Here is a 22,608-nt window from a genome sequence, read left to right as displayed (position 1 = left end):
GTCATTACTTTATCACTAATATTAGTCACAAATTACACAAGACCTTGGTTAATGTAAGCTACCAGATGGCCATTCCAGCAACCTCTTCTGAGAAAGATTTCCAAAAGCTCTTGGTACTTTGCATGTCTTGCTCACTATATGCATGGGGCAGTAAGCCTCACCTTGCATCTATGTAGCATCTTCTCCATCTATATATGTTTGGTTTTTTTTTTTTAACTGGGTCAACATTGCCGATTTTGGTGCAACAATAAACTGTCTCTCGCTGTTGCATAAGCACTTTGACTGAGCTGAAAGCTAACAATGGACTGAAACTGTGCAGATGATAAAAAGAAGGCAGTTCACACTAATTTTTTTGCATTAGCTTTATCCCAGCAAACATTATGAAACTTATAATGGGATAAACCCACCAGCTAATTCTGGGTCTGAGTAGAGAGGAAGAACTCCATAAGAAATGTGCTGCAAGAGACAGATCAAACAGCTCCAGGCACAACAGTTCCCACTACCTCATGGGGTGTTGGTGGCAGCATTTCCCAGCTCCCCTTGACTGCACTGCCACAGTGAGACACAAACTCAAGGGGAGGAGGACTCTCGATTCAAGTACCTCACTGCACTTGGATCATTTCCTCACTGCCTCACCAGGAGATGCATGAGCATGGACACTGAAGCCAGGGTCCCCATCCCTTCCCCACCTCTGCTAGCATTCATTACTTTTCACTGTTTCCACAGAGCCACCCTCCTTAAGCTCGCCTGCCCCACAGTGTAGGTGAGAGATAGAATCTTCTTGGTCATAAAGCACCCTACTATGTAAGAGCCACAGCCGCAGAAGTTTAAACACAAGTCTTCCATTTAAAGCTGCTCTTTAATGTTGAATTTAATGTTTCTTAATGGCACATAAGACACTTATAGTTCTCTATAGAATAAAATTCTCTCTCCCCCTTTTTTCATTTGCACTCTGTAAGTACTTAATTTTTTAAATTGATGACTAGTTAGCTATGATTGGGTGATTTATTTAAATATTAGCATCATTTCCATGAGTAGTTTTATCCTTTTCATAAACAGAAGTTCTATCACAATTCAGAAATATTTAAAAGGCCATCAGGATTGTAAGGATAGCTTTCCTGTGTACAGTAAAGGGTTCTTACACCATGCTTCTTACACCATGCTTCTAATCCATCTGTATATCTTCAGCATTTTTAATACACCTTGCTCTGCAAAACTACGGAGCCATCTGTATGTCTTCTTCAGGCTCAGTTGTTTTTCTCCCTTCACAATTATATCTATGCACTAAATCCTTTAAACCTCTATCCAGTCTGCAACTTCATTGGCTCAAACTAATGAAGAGAATTTTCTAATTCCCTTATGATAATCCTATTACCTGTCCAAAGCTATTTCTGCAAGGGTCATCATTACACAGAGATGTAAATCTGAGACCAGGTCTATCTGTGGTCAGTTGTAATCCAGCTCCTCTCCTGGAAACCACCAAGGACGTTTGTCAGCACTCAGAAAAAGTGGACCTGAGCAACTGAGCCTCTCAGGTAGAGTAATTTGTATGTTGATTGCCTTTCAAGTTTTATTTGAGAAGGGGAATAAAATATGGTGTTTCGAAGATGGCCACAGCCGCTAAGATTTATTAGCAGTGTATTAAATGTTCTAACAGATAAACTTAATTGATGTGGTCTCTCAGAAGAACCTCACCTTTGGCATCAGGCTGAAATGTAGCTGTTGAGAGAAAAACTAATGCCAGATTTCCAGTTATTAATTTGGCAGGCTGTTTTGATTAAACTGAGAATAACAACCTCTGAAAGCTGTCATTATTTGTGCTTTAAATAAATACAGGTTTTGCTCTAGCATGGACAATATACAGTGCTTCACTCCAGATGAAGTCATTTTGGGGAAGAGGAAATGGGTTAGAAATCTGACCCCCGAGCTGCTGATGGTGTGTGCCCAGACTAGCAGAAGCAACACCTATGTCTAATTTAACGGAGCTTTTATATTCCTTGCATGGAATCCTGTATCTCTATTTGACTTTGTCACTGGTTTAATTGAACACAGGATTTCTGCTCTTTTGTAACCTATCTTCGATTACTATCCTGTATATAAAAATTTGCAAAGAATATAAACACAGCATTTCTTTTGCCTGTAGTGGGATGGAGTTCTGTGCTCTGGTGAAAGGTGAGTGAAGGTCTCAAATGCCTGGGATAATCCCCAGAAAATGTTAATGTCTGGGCATGTCGTTTTCAGAACCCCCAAGAAATTCTAAATCCTACCTTTAGAATAAATCCTTCTTACCTGGGTATCTAATTTCAGGCTCAGAATAATCTTGCAAAAGTATAAATATTGGTGTGAAAGAATAATTAACCAAATGTGCTAGACAAGAAAAGTCACTATGTAGCTGGTGTGACAGCATTAGTTTTAGGCAGGTTGCAAGTATGTAACTAAAGGTAGAAATGATGTGTTACATGAAAAGATGAAGAAAGTATCCCCATCTAGGTGGTGACTTTGAGGGCAATCTGCCATTGACAGCAATGGAAAAAAACACCAGGTCCACAGGTCAGTGGAGGTGCAGAGACTGCTTTGCTTACCTATCAACATTTTGCTGTTCTTAGTGGCACGTCTTTGTCATTTGTACTCAGATTTGGATTTGGCAGTGGGCATAAAACCAGCCATGTTTTATATCTGTATGTCAATCCTTAGAAAATAGTCATAACATAAGCAAACCAAGAAAACTCAGTATATGTTAACAGTCCACCTCCATTTTTTGATACTGAGAGATTGCTTTCTACAGCTGAGAACCCCAGAAGATGAGCACATTGTGAATTGTACAGGTCTAAGTGGTCAAGAAACCTCAGGGCAAAATTACATTTTGGATTCTTGCTTCCAACCTGCTTACACAAGCATGATCTCCATAATCAACAGCTTTACAAGTTTTCTGCAAGTATTTGATATTTTTTTGACAGGAGGAAACAGTTTGAACATAAAGTCACTCTTCTGCAGCTGATATATACCAGATTGTTAGAACTATATGTGAATACTTCATCCCATTTCAGAAAGGGATTTTAAGATGATCTCTGTTATAAATATTCATGTCTAATCCTAGCAATTCAAATTACAGCACAGCTAAAATAATGGGAAAATGCATTAGGGAATGAAAGATAATAATCAAAATAATACAGTGTCACAGCAAATTGCATAGCTAAAGATGATTGCTATATGCCAGCATATGCAACTACTGGTTTCCAGTGACAAAGGGAACTCATCACTCGCAGCAATGGATCTTGAAGCCATCGCAGGGTTCCCCTATTCCTAATTTACAAAGTGCAAAAACCCTACAGGTATTTCACAACTTCAAAATACTCATGATGCCATCTGTTTACATCCTCCTCTCAACTGAAATTTTTTTTTTCTGGGTGAATTACATTATTAAGGAACACCTCTGCCCCTTTCCAGCACTCCAAAAAACAAAATCATAGAGAGCACCAAATCAGAAAAAAAGGCCTGATACAATCAGTAGCCCCACCTCAGTGGGGAAATAATTTCCAATAAATATTGTATTAGGCTGAATTACAGGGATTAGTCAGATCAGCTGTGCAACTAACTACAGTTAAAGGACGCTGTGATTCTCACTATATGTGAAAGCTCTGCAACTTCAGAACAGTTTTAAATGAAGAAGACACAAGAATTTATGAATAATCTACATCACCCTTAAATTTCCACCCCATCTTCTAGGCCTATTGCTTTCTCAGAGCACTTTCAGATAGCCAGCTGTATAAAACCACAATACAAAACCATATTCCACAAGCCACCTGTGGACAGAAAACCCTCCAGAGGCTGTACAGCAGTCTGGTTAGACACTGGTGGGCAAGGAAAAGAAAAAAGAAAAAAAGAAAGAAAGAAAGAAAGAAAAATCAGGTTGCCGCCATTATTTGGTATGTTTATCAGGGCAAAAGGTGCTGTGAACTTAGCTGGAGTGTCTAGTAACTAGTTTTCAGTGCTATCCTCTCAAACTACATAATAGGCTTCATTTTAAGGCATATGGCTAACCACTGTTAGACTGAATTATAACCTTAATTCTGAATTCCTTGAATGAGCACAAAGATTTAGCCTGAGTCCCAGTATAGTGAAATGTTTCTCACAGATTCAAATGTAAGCTGAAACATGCTATAAATCAACTCAGAGAATACATATGTCATATTGCGACAAATGTGCACCACAGCTTTTACCTTTAACACTTAACACCTACAGAGTTCAAGGGAAAGCTGTAGGGCAATTTTCATAGTCAGTACCCAAGTACAGAGCAGTTCCTATTCTGCTGCTTACTGGAAGGAAGATGTCAAAGAAGTATGAGTAGAAGCACATAAACTGGAAGAGAGAAATGGAGTCTATCCACTATCAAGTGTAAGTAGAGTTGGTCAAAATTAGGGGAATAGCACTTTCTTGGCAAAAGAACAAAAATCAAAACAAAACAACAAAATCCGTTCCAACTATTTCAAGGGGAAGACTTTGTGAAATCACGTCAACTCTTGTATTAATTCTTTTTTTTTTTAAGCTAAAATATTTCAATAATTCATTGGCATTTTCATTTCAGACAGACATGCAAGATTAGGGCAAAACAAGTAGATGAAGTATGATAACTCTGAAAAATAGCTCCACATATTTGCCTGCCAAAACAAGAAACTGTTTTTGATGACCCAGAATCCTTTCCACTCCAACAGCTAAGATAATAGAAGAGAAAGAAGGAAAAAGCAAGAAATTGCACTGAGCAAATGTCATAGTTTTTCCCACTGCATTCCATTAGAAGGAGTGATGGTAAGGTTGTTGGAACGATGATTCCTGCAGAGAGAGCTAAACTTAGGCTTTAAAGAGACATCTCAGCTGCTCCGAGGAAAGTACCTGCTCCACTACAAAACTCCACATGGTCATAGCCCCGCCAAGAAATTTCCAAACCATCACTCTTGCTACTTAAGCCAGCCATTCCAGTAACACTCTGTGAACTCTAACAGCAGCAGTGATTTCAGCCTAAACTCAACCACAGTTGAGGCTGGCTGGCAGATTGAGTTCTTGATCTTTCTCAGCCTCATACCAAACTACTGGCTAACAGGTCTTGCACAGAGTTAGGTGAAAATGTGTTATCAAAATTCTTGGCAAAAACTATTTCACTGATTTTTTTTTTTTTTTCCAGTTGTTTCACTTTTGATGAGGTCTTCCACAAAAACAGTATCTTTGTTTTGAAAACATTAAAGTAATAAATTCAAATGTCAACTTGAAATTAAATTTGTTTCTATAAGTCATTTATAATACAACATAATATTTAAAATATTCTCAAATGATTCCATCTATGCAGTATCTTAAGGAAAGGTGCTTTCCTTAATGTGAGATGAAAGCAGGCTATAAAAGTCTTGACATTTTGACACAAAGTATCAAATAAAATAATCATGGTGCTGAGTCCTACACTTCAGAATTGCTGGAATCCCATTAAAATAGCTGCCTCCAGCGGTACCAAAAGATAATCACAATTCTCATTTCTCCTTATAGCAGGGATACTGTCTAGGCTTAAAGCAGTAAAGATACTAGTTAATCCTTTTCTCAGAGATCCCCTAAGGAAGGCCTTTGAATTTTTTAAATAAAGCAAACTGAGACAGTTTTGAAAGAAATTATGAGAGAAAGCCTTGGATCTCACCTCTCTGAAAGCACACAATAATGAAATGCCTTCACCGACAATTCTAAGTTAAATCCAAACCTGTCAATGCTGTTGACCATTAAATTCAGTGGTGTTGTCCTTTGAACCCTTAATGACATGCAAAACTGGTCATGGGGAGACCTCAGTTCTTTCCTGAGAAGAGATCTCAGAAGGCAGCATTTAGCAACTGCTCACATTTGTTCTCTTACATGTTGGATGCTGTCCAGGTTTATTTATTATTTTATTTTTTTTTACATATTGTTTTTGGTCGCAGGCAACAGGTACATTTGAAAATACAGCCTAGCTAAAAATAACCTTCCTAAGCTTTAAGCCAAAACGGGATGAAGTAAACCCTCAGAAAGGGTTAGGAGAAGTCAGGACGTATCAGATGAGGAAACATGCCAGACGTTGACCATCTGAGGCCTAAATATAATGCCTTTAGGCCTTGGGGACTTCCTCAGTGCCCACACTATGGCCCCCTCCAGGCACTCGTTGCTTTTCAGGAGACTGTCTCTCCCAATGAATGCAAATTTTTGTCCCCATTATTCATGTCTGTATTCTCTCAAGGTTAGTTAAATTCTGTAGTTTGTCCAAAAAGGGTTTCAGGCCACTGAACCAAGTTGTCTTGGAAATGTCAGTAATCCACAACCTATGGTAAACAACACACTAGAAAGTATTTATTCAGAGCTTACTTAGATAAATAGCCACACAGTAGCAATCATTTTAGGACTTTAGAATTTTATTATACTCGTTTAGTATGAATATTGATGCATCACGAGGGCTCTCCTACAATACATAAAATACAGAGATTAATATAGACTTGCTCTCATACAGACCAACCTAGTGTTTATCGACTGTTAAATAGTTAAATAAACTATAATTTGATTTTTTTTTAAAGAGAGCTTGTTGGAACACATCAATAAATAAGGCTCTTACAAACTGATTAACTGATTCACATTTGAATTGTTCTATTGGGACAGCTAATGTAACAGTAATTTATCATGTAAATCCAAATAACTGACATCACGGTAATCTGAAGTAGCATGTTTTTTCTCTGATTTATGATGCTCTCTGGTTTTGTATCTGAGTCTAATTTCCCCCAAAGGGACACTGAATGCTCTGGCATGCATTCACATCTTATTTTTAAAACTGGAGAATCCACAAATTAAGTCCCTTTAAGTGCTGAAGCTACAGCAAAAAGCTTTTAGACACCAAAATCATTAGAAGAAAAATCAGATTTCATTACTTCTAAAACAGAATCCCTCCCCTTTCCTAAATAAAGCACACTGCCTATCGCTTCTACTCAATACATGCCCCACATCTGCTGCAGCTAATTCCATAGCTGCAGTCAGGTTCCTACAGCAGCTCAGGTTTAACCAAATGTTCCACTCTGCTGCATAAACAAATCCCGAGGGAGGAGAAAAACCATCAGCAGAACACCTTCAGTATCTCTTGTTCTTACTCCTCTTGCTCCTATCACCAGCTGCTGCAAAGCTGCAAAGAAGAGGTCAGGACCTGGTTTATCTTACGTCAGCCACAGCAGCTGAGACAAGGCTGCTCTGACACTTCAGAAGGTACCTAAATCCTGCAGCAACCTCCTACAACACAAGGAACAGTTCATTCAGACACTTACCACTCATATTTTATTCACTAGAAAGTCACACTGTTGAGTTTATTTTCCATTTACTCTTAAGATTAGCCCTGAGGAACCAAAGGAATGCGGGCACCTTTGCCCACACCTAGGACTGAAGTATCTGCGATACTGTTATTTCTTGGGTTTTGCATAAGCATTTTCATATCACGCAGGTGATAGTAATGCTTCACCTGGGCTTTGCTCCAAATTCTGTCCCTAGGAGGTAAACTGGCATTCAAACGCTGTGCTGGTGTGCACATACAAAGCGGATTAAGTGAATCAGAGGCTTTTACAGTAAGATGTTCTCCAATAAGATCATTTTGTTCACTTCATTTTCCCTTCCCCCCCCCTCCCCCCCCCCCCCCCCCTCCACTTTTCCCTAAGCAAACAAGCTTTCTGGTACTTCCTGCTGCTTGTTACAACAAGCCCTTTTCTGATGATGCTATTTTCTGCTCAGATGAATGATAGACGACTTCAAGAAATGATCACTCTTGGATGGCTGCAGCTGGGCTGGCTTCTTATGGGGTGATACAACTGTAGCCTAATCATGGGAAAGGCTGAAATATCTGGAATTAATTTCAGGATAGAGCCATGCTAGTCCCTGTGAGGGATTCTTAGAAACAACAAACTCTGCACAGAAAAACTGGCCCAGAATTTGTGCTCCAGTTTCTACATAAATAAGAGCAAGTTCCAGGGAAAGGATTTACCATGCTGTTTATCTGAGCTAGGTTTTGGAGCAGGGTAGGAAAAGCATGTGTTTTAAGCCACCGGCCTTTTCTCTGAATTGTAACATTTATTTACACATTTGGAGAATCTTGTGTAAAAACTGCAGCCCCAGCTTTCTTAGTTTCAGCCTGCAGAGGAAGCGAAAACATTAACTCTAATTTTATGCAGTTTTACAAGCCACATATAACACTGTTTACAATTTAGCTGGTTAAAGTTTACCATTTATAATTAAGAGTCAGGATCCAAAGAAAAACATAAAGCCTCTGGAATGACACCGATGGTATAAAAGATTTGTGCTGGAAAGGGATCATCCAGGAGCTGATGTAACTGCTGCAGAAGTTACAGCTCTCCAGGGCTCTCTGTGGCCACACAATTATTGTCTGCTTTGGCTTCCATTTTCTGATTAAAGGTAACATGAGGAATACATTCCTACTACTGCTTTTACTTCATGCAAACGTAGTTGCCACAGGGATATCAGGATCATACAGTAGAGACGTTATTTCTGATATTGCAAGCAAGGGGGCCAGGCAACCCTGTAGCACACACTGTGAAGCTGCAGCTGGTTGGAACAGGACTTGGATGTCCTTCGTTTAATCAATTACTTTATAAACACTGCATTTTTTGGCAAATGATAAAGTAAAAAACAACCCTACCATTCTGTCGTAACACATCCAGCTGGCAACAGCTTTACAGTTCAGCAGAGGAAATTTTCTTCTTCTGATGTGGATATACTGACCTGACTCAAGACTGCCTGCAGCCTCCTCACTGTGTCTTTGCTGCTTTTTGAGAAATACAGACATACCACTTTTACATATGGATCTTCCCATTTAAGATAAACACAGAAATTAATCCCCCAAACTAGCAAGTTTCACTTTATGCTCTGTAAAGGGAAAACAATTTTACATCTAATAGCTGCACATGTAGCTGTTGTGTTAATGTGTGTCAGGAGAGAAGAAAAACTTTTTTTATATTTCTGCACACATAAGAAACATTAGTTGACAGCTGGGAAGAGAGATCACAGAACTGTAGAACGTCCCACCTTTAGGTAGTGGCTCTTCCCATATTAATAGAGTAGCTGAAAGCTATTAACACAGAATGAATATCCACTTGATAACATAACAGGCAGAAGGATAAGAGATTCTCATCCGCCTAACCCAACCCCCTGCGTTGCATGGCTGGTCTCTCCAGCTGAAAAAGGCAATACGGGCTGATTTTCTGCAAAGCCACCTGGAGAGCCTCACCCCCACGTATTGAGGAGATAAAAGTTGATAAAAATAGATAAAAGTAGAAAAGTTGAGAAAAAACAGTTTCCCATTGTTGGTGCCTTAAATTAAGTGCCTGTCACAACATGTGTGAACAACTGACTCTCTCAAGTCTTCTAAAACGTGGAGATGTGCTTGGTGGAGTCTCAGGACATTTTTCCAGACGGGTAAGAAAGGGAATGGCAGAACAGCAGGCACATGGCAGTTGCAAGCGAGCCCTGTCTGCTTGGCTCTGCCAGTCCTAGGCAGCCACTGGAAGACACAATATATTCTTGAGAGCACAGGTTGAAGATACCACCTTCATTGATGTCCCCTTCCTTACCACAGCACAGCCTTACTTGGACTGCTCTGACTTACTTTAAACACCACTGCAAGACATATGTAAGTCTAGTTAAACTGTCAAGAAGTTAATAAATACTCCCTGTCAAGAGTTACTGCCCTAGCTTGCCTTCTCTCCAACTGAGGTGAGTAGACCAGCTGCAGAGAAAGGTACTAATTCAGTGTGAGAGTGTCAGAATTGGAAAATAATATAACTTTTCAAGTGATGGGAAAGCAGCAAACAAAATCTGCATGCATCTTAGAGGATGCACGTTAATGCTCAGAGAAAGCCAGGAATGAAGACTACATGAATTTGAAAGCTGTCATGAACAATATATATATATATATATATATATATATTTTAATTGCTTAATTCTCTCAAATTTGAGAGAAATACTGCTTAGGTAGACCCAGCATTTACAGGGAGCATGTTGGCTAGGTCAAGCCTGCCTTTTGCAGATAATGATAACAAAGTGTAGATATGAAGACAGCAGAAGCAAGAATTCCTATTGATTTACAGTTACAAATACACATTTGAAAAAAACTTCAAGCTAAGAAAAAAACCAAACCAAACAACCCACACCAGAATTAATTATTATCATTTCTGAGCCAAACCTGTTCTGCTAACTGTTTTCTGTGGGCAATTGTTTTGCATATGCAGAGCCTTAGGAGGCATTCTTAGTCAAGCCCTACCCCAAAACAGAGAGTGGATGTTCTCCCAACTTCACAAGTTTTGATTCTTCCCAGCCCTCCTCTGCAGGCACACTTTTTTTTTTTTTTTTTTTTTTTATGGACAGGAGCAGTAAGAGTCTGTTAAAAGCCCCTACAGGGTGCTACTACTTCTAGATCTTTAATTAACCTCACAATAAATTTGTTTCTTTCCTTTTCCATAAAATGCTGGCCATCAATCTCTCTAAATGCCTGTCTCCAGTCACTGCTAGAGTTACAGCTCTGACATAAGTGATTTTTGACAAATTATAGGGATTATACACACTGCCAAACATCTTTCAAGTTTGAGGAAAAAAAAAAAATTTAAAAAATCAAAAAATCTATCCCCTGGGTTTCTGCCATTCATCATGCCTTTGCTAATTACAGCAATTAACTCCAACCAAAACTCAGAAGGACATGTCAGTTCTAGCGGGCATACAGATGTTTACTCAGAGTTCAGAAATTAAATATGTACTTAAACATCAACTGAAAACTCTGTCCTGACTTTCAGAGTACCATGGTGAAATGCTCAGTTCATCTGACAAATCCGGCTAGGCATTGAGGTTAAACATGGATTGAGGTTCACGTCCTTAAATATCTGCATTTGAAAACATTGGCTATTCTACTTTTGCTTCAAATAAACATTTTCTTAGCATTCAACCATCCTTTTCTTCCACTCTACTTGATATATCCAAGTTTTTTAAGAAGATGAATGAATGACAGGTTTCCTCATAGAAAAAGAAAAAAAAAAAAAAGATTAATTAATCACTGTAGTAACAACTATGTAACTGCTCCAACAAATATGTAACATGCTCCAAAAATCTGAGTCCTGAGTTTCAAAATGCATTCACCATTTAATATACAAAAATCAGGATTTTTAAAATAAAAAGTTTTGATTAAATGATAATTGAAATTTGACATTATTAATGTCAACTAATATTTTTTCTGAAATAATAAAACAAGTCCTGTCTTAAAATACCTGATGTCTGCCTTTCCATATAAAACATAGTGGTACTGTGGTAGAAGTGAAGCTGATTGACATGAAAGACGTTGAGCCAATTTACCATTTCAGAGTGAAATCCAGAAATAAATGTGCAATCCATAAATAATTTCTGGTACATAACTACAGGCCAAATTTTGAAAGAGTTAAAAAAAAAAAAAAAAAAGAGGAGAAAGAGAAAGAGATTTTTTTAAAATCCTGTGATTTTTAATCTAACCCAATGTTGAAGCCAGGGGTAGTTACACAGGGAACTTCCTAATTGGTGGCAAAGCCCTGAGGATAAATGAAACATTGGGCTGCATCTATTTAAAATGTTTCCATCTCACAGATAAGGAACACGGTAACTCTCCTAAAGCGGATAGAGCAAATAATCCAATCCTATAACCCTCTCATCAGTCATAGTGACCCGCAGCAAAGCTGACAGCTTTCCACGTCAACCCATCCTGGTTCATATTTTCTTCCTATCATATGACCTCTTCTTTAATCAAATAAGGTCCCATTCCAATGTTTTGAAATTATGTTTTTTCTCCAAATAGAGTTATCTAATCATTACATGATACACCATGTTTTTCCTTCAGGAAAGCCCAGGAAATTTCCATTTATGCATATAATAAGCCTGTCTTTGCACATTGGGGTAACACAATGCTGGTGCAAGGGGTCAAAGCAGGTGACTGTGGCTTTCAAGGCTGGCTCTTAAATCTGTATTTACCCACCTTAATGTAGGGGACCTGAGTGTCTCTGAACGCAAAGGCAGCTGCAGGTACTCTGTGTTTTCGACTGGCTTGGTGCCTGATAGCCGTCATCAGGAGCAAATCATTAAAGGTGCTTATGGCTTTCGGCTCCCTCTGCAATGCTCTGGCAACGCGTCTAAAATTCTGACCTCCAGCCCCGACATTGATTTTGCTTACGTAATAATGCTAATGCCTCTCGCAAATCTAAATGCATACATGACCAAGGATGGATAGTGCTCTCACTACCTCCCCCGCTTTTATTTTAAAAAGGGACCAGCTGTAAAGCACTTGGTTCATACAATATCGATGTCCTCCAAAACCCTGCCCAGTCTCTCATTCAGAGAGCATGATATGGACTAACAGCACAAACTACACAACATACAGAACACAGCATGAAAAATGAATAGTCTGTTGGAAATAGAGAAGTGCTGCTAAAACGGGAAGTGCTGCTAAAAGTCAGACACTTTTCCCAAGAGGCAAAAGCCCTAGGGACGCTCCAGGCACATGTACCAACAGACCAACCACCCAGATGTAGCTCAGAACATAAATATGAAATCACACCTCACTGAAAAACATACCTTACTTTTTGTTCTTCCACTTCCATGAGTTCCCAAAATACCATACTTCCCAGTTCACAGGCAGGGTCCCACCCATTCCTGGGGATTAGTGGCGTGCTGCTGATTTATAGCCTTCCATAAACCCAAACACAGAACAACATTTTTGGTGGGATTTGCACATATGGAGAGCAGCAAATCTGCCTAGAGCATGCCTATATTTTGAGAAAAATATTTCTTGTGTTTATTTATTGGACTAGTAGCAAAACCTCTTACTTCAGAAAGCAAGTTTTATTTATTGGCTTTGTCCTTTACAGAATGCATCTTGCCTTTTGCAGGTTTTTGTTGTTTTTGTTTTTGTTTTTTTTAATTTCTCTCTCTTCCATAACTATAAATTACCACTAGAAGACACTATTTTTGTATTTACAGCTACAATATCTTACAAGGATTAAGTAAGCCTTCCTTACAAATACACAGGTACAAGTGCTTTATTCCTGAGCTACCTCAGAAAAGCAATATGCATAAGAGTAAAAAAAAAAAAAAAGTAATGTTGGGTAAAACTCTCTGTGAAGGCCAAAGGCACAAAATATTTGATCCTAAGTTGAAAGCATTTTTTCAGATTGGATAAAAAAACACCCCCTTATTAAATGGTCATTTTTACCCTGTAGTAAGGCTGGCCCATCTGGTCTAATGACAGCAAAAGGATGAGCATCAGTAACAGGAGATGCTATTCTTGAGCTACAACAGAACCAAAGCTCATAGAACTTAAATGGTAGCTTCAGGCACATGCTTCGAGTTTGGGCTTTTTTCTTGCTAAAATAGTGATTTTAGGGACTCAGAAAGGTCTCAGATCGCCTTTATGAAGAAATTGTAATTTTTGCTTTCCTCACTCAGAAAATCTGACATAAAGACAGGAAAATAAAGAAGTTATAGAACGATAAGTCTCTTAAATATGTATGTGAAGTCACCACATGCATTACAAAATATGGCTTAATACTTTGATGATCTGTAGACATGACAGGGCAAATTTTTTCTCCCCATTAGCACTTTTCAAATAAAAACATCAGGAGCCGCTTTCAGTTGTCAAAACCAATGACAAAAGCTAATGAAAATGCAATATATCTCCCAAATCCACAATTTTCCGCCCACAAAGATTACTGTTCATCTGGCACATCACATGCTGTTGAAATGGGGCAAAGGGAAAACTTGAGATCAGTAGCAATGCCGCTACTGATGAAAGGTCTGTTGGTGCTTCCTCTAAACCAGCAGACACAAGTAGCTTTACTGATGACATTTATTATCACTTTAGCATCACTGCACATCATCTTGCATTACTGTTTAACTGGACTACCCTCTCATAGGAAATAGGACAAGAGGGAATGGCCTCAAGCTGCGCCAGGGCAGGGTCAGACTGGCTCTTAGGAAGCATTTCTTTCCAGAAGGGGTTGTCAGGTGTTGGAATGGGCTGCCCAGGGCAGGGGGGGAGTCCCCATCCCTGGTTGGGTTGAAGAGTGGGTTGACCCAGCGCTGAGGGATCTGGTGGAGTTGGAAACGGTCAGTGTGAGGTTAAGGGTTGGACTGGAGGATCTTCAAGGTCTTTTCCAACTGAGATGATTCTGTGATTCTCAGGATATGCTGCTCTTACCCTGAGTAAGTATTTAGCAGGCTTGTGGGACAGCACATTTACATGAAAAAAAATTATCAGATTTAAAGCAGTAAGGATCCTATGAGAGATGGTCGCAGCAAGAGATGGCCAGGGATCTATGTTCTCCAGCATGCAAGCCCACTGCTATCGAATGCAACCATCTCCACACAGCTAAATTCTGCCTCTGACCTCTGCGCCTCACGTTGCTCTCAGGCTGACTCATGTTCAAGGGGATTGTATTAACAGATGATCTCAAACAATTTCTAAAGGACAGCACTGTCAGCCAGCTAACCAGGACCCACTTGCAGCTGGGGGCACAAATATAAGTGCTGCGGTCTGTCTGTGGGGCTATGAAGTGCAGCTGCTCTGGGGAGAGCTGCTGCCTGGCACAGAGGACAGCTCTCGCTGTCCCCACTGCCGGGCACTCCCGGGCAAGTGACAAGCTGGAGAAGTGGCAACTTTAGACCTAAGACACCTTGTGATGGGTCATTACAGACTGCTCTGTAACACTACCTGCTTTACTGCCTCAGCATTATGCACTGACATTTCCTCATGGAGGCACTTGCAGAACAGAGCTGGTAGCACCCACATTTCTCCAAATACCAGGAACCTAATTTTTTCCTTTGGAAAACACTGCTTGCCCAACATACAAAAGAACACCACCTCACCACCCAAAAAAACCCCAACCAGCAACAAAAATTCACTGAAACCCTTCACGAGGATGTGGGAGAACTTCCTACTCCAGTGACTGCCCATTTTTGCCCACAGACTAAACGCAATAGCTTACACCCTTTTCCACTGTGCTTTCTTGGAAGGAAGAGTATGCTACAGGAGAGCCAGCTCATCCTATAACCAAGCTTCCGACGGATTACCTCGCAGTTACATGTTCAGATGCCTTTGTCCTCAGGGGCCTAACTGGGAAACACCTGGCCTGACTGGCCCGATTCTCACAGCACCAAGAGGAGAATGATAAATATTTATAACTCCACCGAGTGGAAAAGAAAATGGTTTGCATGACTTGCTCCAGGCTCACAGCCTGACTCAGTCACAGGGCCAGGATTAAGTTTTAGGAGATCCCCACCTCCAGGTCCATGGTCAGCTTACCAGCCTGTGTATTGTCAGGGTTGTTGCTTCATGCCATGCTGCAGAAGAATGGTGAAATGCAGCTTTCTGTGCTGTTATGATTCACCTAATCTTTACAGATTTATTAGGTATAACATATCAGTACCATAAAATTTACAGAGAGCTTTCATTTGTTAAGCAATCCCTTCCCATCTCTAAAGTTTCACCAGAAGCATGGTCACTTCGCTGGTCCAAACCTGCAACAGGCAGCTTAAGTTTCATATCCTGTATTTTTAGTGCCTTTCGGGGCTAAAAGCTATGAAACAGAAAAATATACAGAGAATCAAACCCTCTCCTCATGGAACAAAGAAATCCTCAGCATCAACAGACAAAAGAGCTTCTTGTAGATGTCCACGTAAGTTACAGGAATGACTTACAAGGCTTTGACCCAGCATATCCACATAGCTGTCCATCCCTGACATGGCAAAGGTTTTTAGTTTTGCATATGTGAGAATTAGCTTCATATTTCTACTTAAGAATTGATTGAATAGCAATTGATCCAGTAATCTGGATCCATATGCTGACAATTATCTGTCTACAGATCTATCTACAGAAGGAATTTATACTAATAAAGTACAATTCATTACTGCTTTTCTTCCAAGTTTATTTGCAAATGCTTCCAACAAGTTTTGATTAATTGCTACAAGTACACGTATGGAACAATTTATCTGCACATTTACTAATCAGCTTTAGTCCCAATACACACAAGAATTGGATTCCTTGTATCTCGCTCAGCCATTATTCCACTTGAGCCCTTGACGCTGGTATGTAAAAATGAAGGTGCACTTCCTCCTCTGCGTACATGCTACAACACTAACGTCACTCTAGTCTAACCACCAGCAGCTTTTTAATACAGCATTCATGGGATAACAGCTTAGCATTTGCTTCAAGGTGGGATATACTGTGAAGTCAAATAAAGCTTACTTTAACATCTGAGCTAGTCTAGACTAAATGGGAGCACTCAAATCACCTGCCTTAAGACTCCTGTGGACAGTGGAACTTTATCACATTAGAATTACATTTTTCATCTAAGAAAGGAAAGGACTTTCAGGAACCAGCAGAACATCAGCCTGACCTTAAGAGCTTGATGCTCCAGCCCAACCCTGCTGCTCTGTAATGCTCTGGTAACACCCAGCCGGGCTCACCTCATCGGTGGGAATAGAGGAAGAGAAACTTCTTCTCTTCCCCCAAAGAACAGTGGTTCTACTTCACCCCTCAAAAACTCCATTGTAAAAGATAAAAAGGGTGTTGCTCGAGTACTGCTGTATTGCAGTGCCCTGTGATTGTCATCTGGCTGCTTGGGTTGCCTTATTTATAGAATGGGTGGAACAAGAAAGTGACTTTGATTCATAAGCCCCATATTTTTTTCTGTTTTTTAACAAATATGGCCCAACCAGTACAAGCAGACTAGCTCCAGGATGTTCAGAGGTCTCTTGCCCAATAGGTTCAAATACATGGCACAGTCTTCTGTATGAGAAATGAGCAGTTCAGGCTACCTTTAAAAAGAAATACCTACAGCACTTGGAATATAGTTTCCCAGTTCCAAGGGGGAAAGAAAATACTACACGTGCCCATGGCAGAACATTTTACAATCATTATTTCACACCACATTCCCAATATTCTCCAATGACTGAGAGAAAACAGCATAATGAAGAAACCCTCACCTAGACACTTTGAGTAAGAATCTGGCCAGGTATCTTTTCTAAGAGACTGACCTATATCCTAATTGGTTTTTATGAGACAATGAGAAGCTCTACAATTATCAAGTGTACTTTGATCTTCACTGATACCTAACAGCTGCAGGAAATTACACACTGTGCTGTACTTGTTCTAGGCTTATTCCTTTTCTATCCTGTTATTAACTGTTCTTTTGAACTTGCAGCATCTCCTACTCCAGCCTCCAAAATGGAAGAAAATGTCAACACCAGCTTTGAAGAAGATTTTGAAGGACAGGCAACACACACAGGCAAGGAAACTAACTGCTTTTTTTTTTTTTTTTTTTCTAAAGATAAGCTAAAATGTCCCTGTTCACTGGGGAAGCCCAGAATTTGAGCAGAACCAATTGGTTTGCCAGACCCCTTGCACAGAAACATAGGCTTCAAAGCCAATGAGAAAGTATTTTGGAGTAAGTGACACCCCTCACGGAATGGCAGGTAACACCAAATTGATCTTTGTGCCAATCCTCCTCATACCTGAAGTAAATGGCAAACACAGAAGACATCTGAAGAAGCCACCAACAGCAATGGCCCAATGCGGCTCTTGTTGGTTTATTGCTTCAGTCATGAACAATGGTCTTTCTTCCTCCAGGGAAGAGAAGAAAACAAAACAGCAACAAAAAAACCACACTCACACACTAGAATTAGGTTATAAGGTTTCACTACAAAGGCTGAATTATTTTTTCCTTCTTATAGAAGGAACATTCAGTGCTAAAAGTGAACCTATAAATCCTTTTGGCAAACACAGCACAGCATTTAAAGCTTTAAAAGCATCCTCGCTCAGAATCACAATTCTTTTTAATCCAGCACTCAATCACTGTGATTTTTATTAATACTGACATTGTATTCAGCTCTACACACAAGGTACCACTTCATCCCGCACCACCAACAGGTAACTTATGGCAATCATTCCCTCCATGTGCTCTGAGGGCTTCTTTTTCTTTGTGCTACAATAAATATAGCTCTTGTAATAACTCTGTCTGGAGTTATTTCCCAAGCAGCCTTTGTGTTGTTGGCTAAGATTACTGTATGTATATTTTTAGGGACCCAAATGTAGGGCACTAAATCCACAACTAGGCTTCCAAATAGTTCTGGAAATCAGGCTACCGTACTGTTATCACTATGCCAAGTGGTTCAGGCTAAATCCTGCTTTGGAATCTTGTTTGCAAAAGATCAGGTCACCTTCCCTTCCCACTGAGGGGTGTAGTGCCTTTAGGACTTCCAAGATGTTGAAATTTAATCCAAAACAGCCTTGGTAACTGGCAACACCACGTCTCTCACAAGAAGGAGAGTTGCTTACCTAGCCTTTGCTAAATTTTCCATAGAAATAAACCTCACCACTGAAAGCACTAAAATACTCCTTGTTTTTCGTTATAATCTAAGATGCAGAATAAAACATTTCATTTTGAAAAATACCACTGGAATTTTGAAATTAATTTCTTTTTCCCATTCCAAAATTTAACTGCTTTAATCAACCATCTCCAAAGACCAAGATCTGCATTACAATCAGAATTATCATAGCGTTTACCTTACAGGTTACTCTTCCAATTGAACAGGTATGGGGTTTTTTGTTGTGTTTTTTGTTTTTTTTTTTTAAAAAAAGTTTCAAGCATCCTGTATTCTTAGTTTTACTAGAAGTCCTTACACATTGTATGTATTCAAATGCACTGCCTATAAAGAAATGCAAAAATACTTCTACGAAACACTAGCTTTGACCAGAATGACAGTTTTAACAAGTTTCAACATCCTCATCCTCATTAACTACTCAAGAGTTCACCAAAATCCTTCTATAGGATCCTGATAGGAACCAGACCACCAAGCAATCCAGGTTTGGAAAAAACTTCCTTCTTTTGGAGGCTAATGTAACACATTGGTCCCAGAGCTCTGGTTTTCAGCACTCCTGGAGAGTGCTCTGGAAGGAAGAGGGGTAGACAGATAAACTGCGGCACAGAAGGATGAACCAACAAAGAGCAGAACCTTCTTAAGACAGTTTATTGTTGCAGCCAGTTTCTCATCTAACTTCATCTCTCTTAGGGCCCAAAGGTGTGATCAATGACTGGAGGAAGTTTAAATTAGAAAGTGAAGACAGAGACTCCTTATCCTTGAGCAAGAAAGAAATTCTTAGACAAATGTCTTCACCACACAGATCTTTCAGTAAAGATGATAAAGACAGCAGAGAGAGATTCTGCCGTAAGGTAAGAAAAGCAAAATAAGTTCATTTTGATTCCATATATAAAAAAAAAAATAATCCTGAATTTGCCAGATTAAATTCCTTTGCTACTTTGCAAAGCTCACACAACAGAAACAAAACAAATGCATCCATCTATCTAGTCCCCTCTCAAGCAAAAACTAACTTTAGTAAATAAGCATATCACACAACACAAGAGTTTGACCTTTTTTCCTCCCTTCCCCTGCCCCAATGGTCTATCCTTGGTTAAGGCAATGGAAAATTTTCAACATATTTTAAAATTTCCTAATCAAAATATTCTGAGCTGTGAGCCTCAATCTCACTTACTATCATTTACCACTTCTGAAAGGGGGGGCCCTAAACCCCAAACCCCACAGGAATTAAACTCTGACCCCACCCCACTACAGTCACTGGTGAAATTCCCACCAACTCTGGATGATCCAGAAGTTTTTGCCAAATATGGCAACTGTCTTCCATACCATGAAGTTGACCTGCAAGTGTTGAGACAGGATCTTTACCGGTCTCTTGAAGAGACCTTCCAGAGTCACTGCAGGAAGGGACTGCTCTTCTGGCTAAGCTTTCGATGCGATGTGCTTTAGACAACAACTTAGTCTCTCCCTGTTTCAGCACCAACAGATTACCATTATTAATATAGCATTCTCTCAATATTCACAGATGAGCATGCAGGAGTATGAATTAATTCAGGATGAGCAAGAAGATGAAAGTTGCCTACAACAATACCGCAAACGCTGCATGCAGGATATGCATCAGAGGCTGAGTTTTGGGCCAAAGTACGGTTATCTGTGTGAGCTGCAGAATGGGGAACAGTTCCTGGAAACCATTGAGAAAGAATGGAAAACTACCACCGTCATTGTCCACATTTACGAAGACGGCATCAAGGGCTGCGATGCGCTCAACAACAGCTTGACCTGCCTGGCGGCTGAGTACGCCACCGTCAAGTTCTGCAAGATCAAGGCCTCCGACACAGGGGCTGGAGACCGCTTCTCAAATGAAGTGCTTCCCACTCTACTTGTCTATAAGGGCGGGGAGCTTCTGAGCAATTTCATTAGCATTTCTGAACAATTCAATGAGGAGTTTTTTGCTGTGGATGTGGAGTCTTTCCTAAATGAGTATGGGCTGCTACCTGAAAGGGAGCTTCCAGCACTGGAAAATGGCAACATGGATGAGCAAGATGTTGAATAATTAGAGAGCCATAGTCCTCACTGCCTCCCTTTCCTCTTCAGTATGTTGTAAATTAATCTCAGTAACACCCATCTCATTTAGAGAAGTCTTTGCTAACTTATTTGTAAGATACACACCATATAAAAATTGCTTAAATGTTAGTATGGGAATCTTACTTAAAACACATTCAACTGGTAGTCCTGTACGTAATTATTTCTATGCCAGCCACAAGTAATAGGAAGCACAGGAGATGAAACTGGTTATCTGTAAGAAATTAAGGGGAAAAAAAAGGAAATTAAGAATTGAGGGCCCACATCTGTCACCACAAAGCACAAGAAGAACTTCATTCCACAGGAACAGGACTGATCCATCCCTCTGCATACATAAAGCCATCTCTGTGCTCTACAGCAAGTCCTGGCTCCTCAGATTCACCTCTACCAACTTCAGTAGTAACAAGATCTCATCTAGCAGTTTTAAGGACAAACAGCCCAGAGTCCTGTATTCCTAAATGACTTGGGTATCCAGGACATTATTTCAGGCTTCCGCATTTAACTTTCAATATTCATGAAAATACAGAAGTGCTTCTGTAAGTTTGTCATCCAAACAGCTAACACAGACACATTATCAGCTAATTTCAGTTCATTGTTGCTCCATATTTTGAACAGTAATATCAAAAATGTCTGCAAGTTATTGAAAAAATATATTATGCTTATGTAATAACTGAATAAAGCTTAATGGCTCTCAAAACCTGCCATTGGAAGTGTGAAATATATTGGTAGTACATAACCTTTATCTTCAAATGTGAAATATTTGTAAGAACTCATTAGACATTTACTAAACTCAAAATTTGAAGTTTTGCTAAAGAGATGCTGCTGAGAACTACAAGTTAACAATCTGTTTGAGAGGAAGAGGTCCCTATAAACCTCCTTCTCTCTAGGTCTAAAAAGTCCACCTCAACCAGTTCTGAGACAAGATAGAAAACATTAGAAACATTTCAATTACTTCCTTTGCATAGCAGCAAAGCTAGAGGCTGAGTTTTACTCTGAGGATAGAAATATCTGTATCTTACTCTGAGGACAGAACTATCTATATCTTAACTGCACACAATGTTGCTAACATTTCTTTCCACTCTTTTAGACATGTTTCGTTCTCCACTCACAAGAGTAGCTGAAATGTACGCTACTTTCCAAGAGATCGGCACAAAAAAATAATTTAAACCACAACTGACCCATTGTTTTAAATAATGGCCAAAACAAAAAGATTAAATATGTCTTGTTTTCCAGTTTTAGGGACTATCAAAATGCTACTGAATTTCTACTTTTAATATTGTTGTGCCATGAATTAGTATTTTAACAGAGCACTAGAAAGGTCCCCTTGTGTACACTAAGCGATAAGAGTGAAGTTCCTTATCTTTTAACAACGTACAATCTTCTTCAACCTGTAAAAAAATTCATGATTTTATTCCACCAAGAATTCAAATAGCTTCTTCACAAAACGTTATGATTTCTGTGTTGTAAATTTCTGAATGCAAGACTGTCATAAGTCTTTCTGGTGGAATAAAGCTTTTCCCTAGGAGCAGTCCTTTTTCCCCTTACTCAAGCATGTTTACCCCTCAGCTAAAATCACCTTCCTCTTAACATTACACATGCATCTGTAGGTTGACTCTTCAGAAAGCTACTATTTGCAGATATACCTAGCATTATGAAAATCTGATGGCCTTATAACAGGTTATGTAGAAAATAACAAATCGTCTTCTGTCTATCATCAAAATAACCAGTTACCTGAGTAGCTGGACAGTATTTGTCTTACATGTTTTAAAGAAACAGCATGAAAAATTTTTGTCCTCTACGCACCAGAAAATCTCCATATAACTGGCGAGAACTTAATATTCTTGAGAACTTTCTGTCTTTGTCAAACATGGTACAAAAGCTACTAGGCTGCATATCAGCAGCCTGATCATGTAAACTTCATTTATTTGAGACACCAATCTGAAAGCAAAAAAACCCTAAAAAACAATAACCACCACAGAAACTACACTTATAGCTTTTTTTTAAGAAATAAGCTAACACTCAAATTTAAGAGACAGATTAAGCATGCTTAAGCAGGACTTCCTTTAACCTGTAATTTAAAAAAAAAAACAAAGAAAA

At 39.4% G+C, this 22,608-nt stretch overlaps 1 protein-coding gene across 1 annotated transcript; it reads left to right on the top strand.

The window, feature by feature from the left end:
• The first annotated feature begins 1,400 nt into the window (after positions 1-1,400).
• PDC (phosducin) lies at positions 1,401-21,208 on the top strand. The gene is made up of 4 exons (XM_074907079.1): positions 1,401-1,535; positions 17,259-17,342; positions 19,126-19,286; positions 19,955-21,208. The coding sequence occupies exons 2-4, from the start codon at positions 17,282-17,284 to the stop codon at positions 20,480-20,482; spliced, it is 750 nt and encodes a 249-aa protein (XP_074763180.1). The 5' UTR covers positions 1,401-1,535; positions 17,259-17,281; the 3' UTR covers positions 20,483-21,208.
• The last annotated feature ends 1,400 nt before the right edge of the window (positions 21,209-22,608 follow it).

This window comes from Athene noctua, chromosome 5 (assembly GCF_965140245.1).
Source record: "Athene noctua chromosome 5, bAthNoc1.hap1.1, whole genome shotgun sequence".
Taxonomy (NCBI): domain Eukaryota; kingdom Metazoa; phylum Chordata; class Aves; order Strigiformes; family Strigidae; genus Athene; species Athene noctua.
The sequence above is the reverse complement of the archived record's forward strand: the minus strand, read 5'-3'. Positions and strand labels throughout refer to the sequence as shown.

Excerpts from the sequence above, each read along its gene's own strand:
- PDC (XM_074907079.1), top strand. The coding sequence starts at position 17,282 with ATGGAAGAAAATGTCAACACCAGCTTTGAAGAAGATTTTGAAGGACAG. Across the intron at positions 17,343-19,125 it reads AGGACAGGCAACACACACAG|GGCCCAAAGGTGTGATCAAT; the intron begins GCAAGGAAACTA and ends CATCTCTCTTAG. Across the intron at positions 19,287-19,954 it reads GAGAGAGATTCTGCCGTAAG|ATGAGCATGCAGGAGTATGA; the intron begins GTAAGAAAAGCA and ends CAATATTCACAG.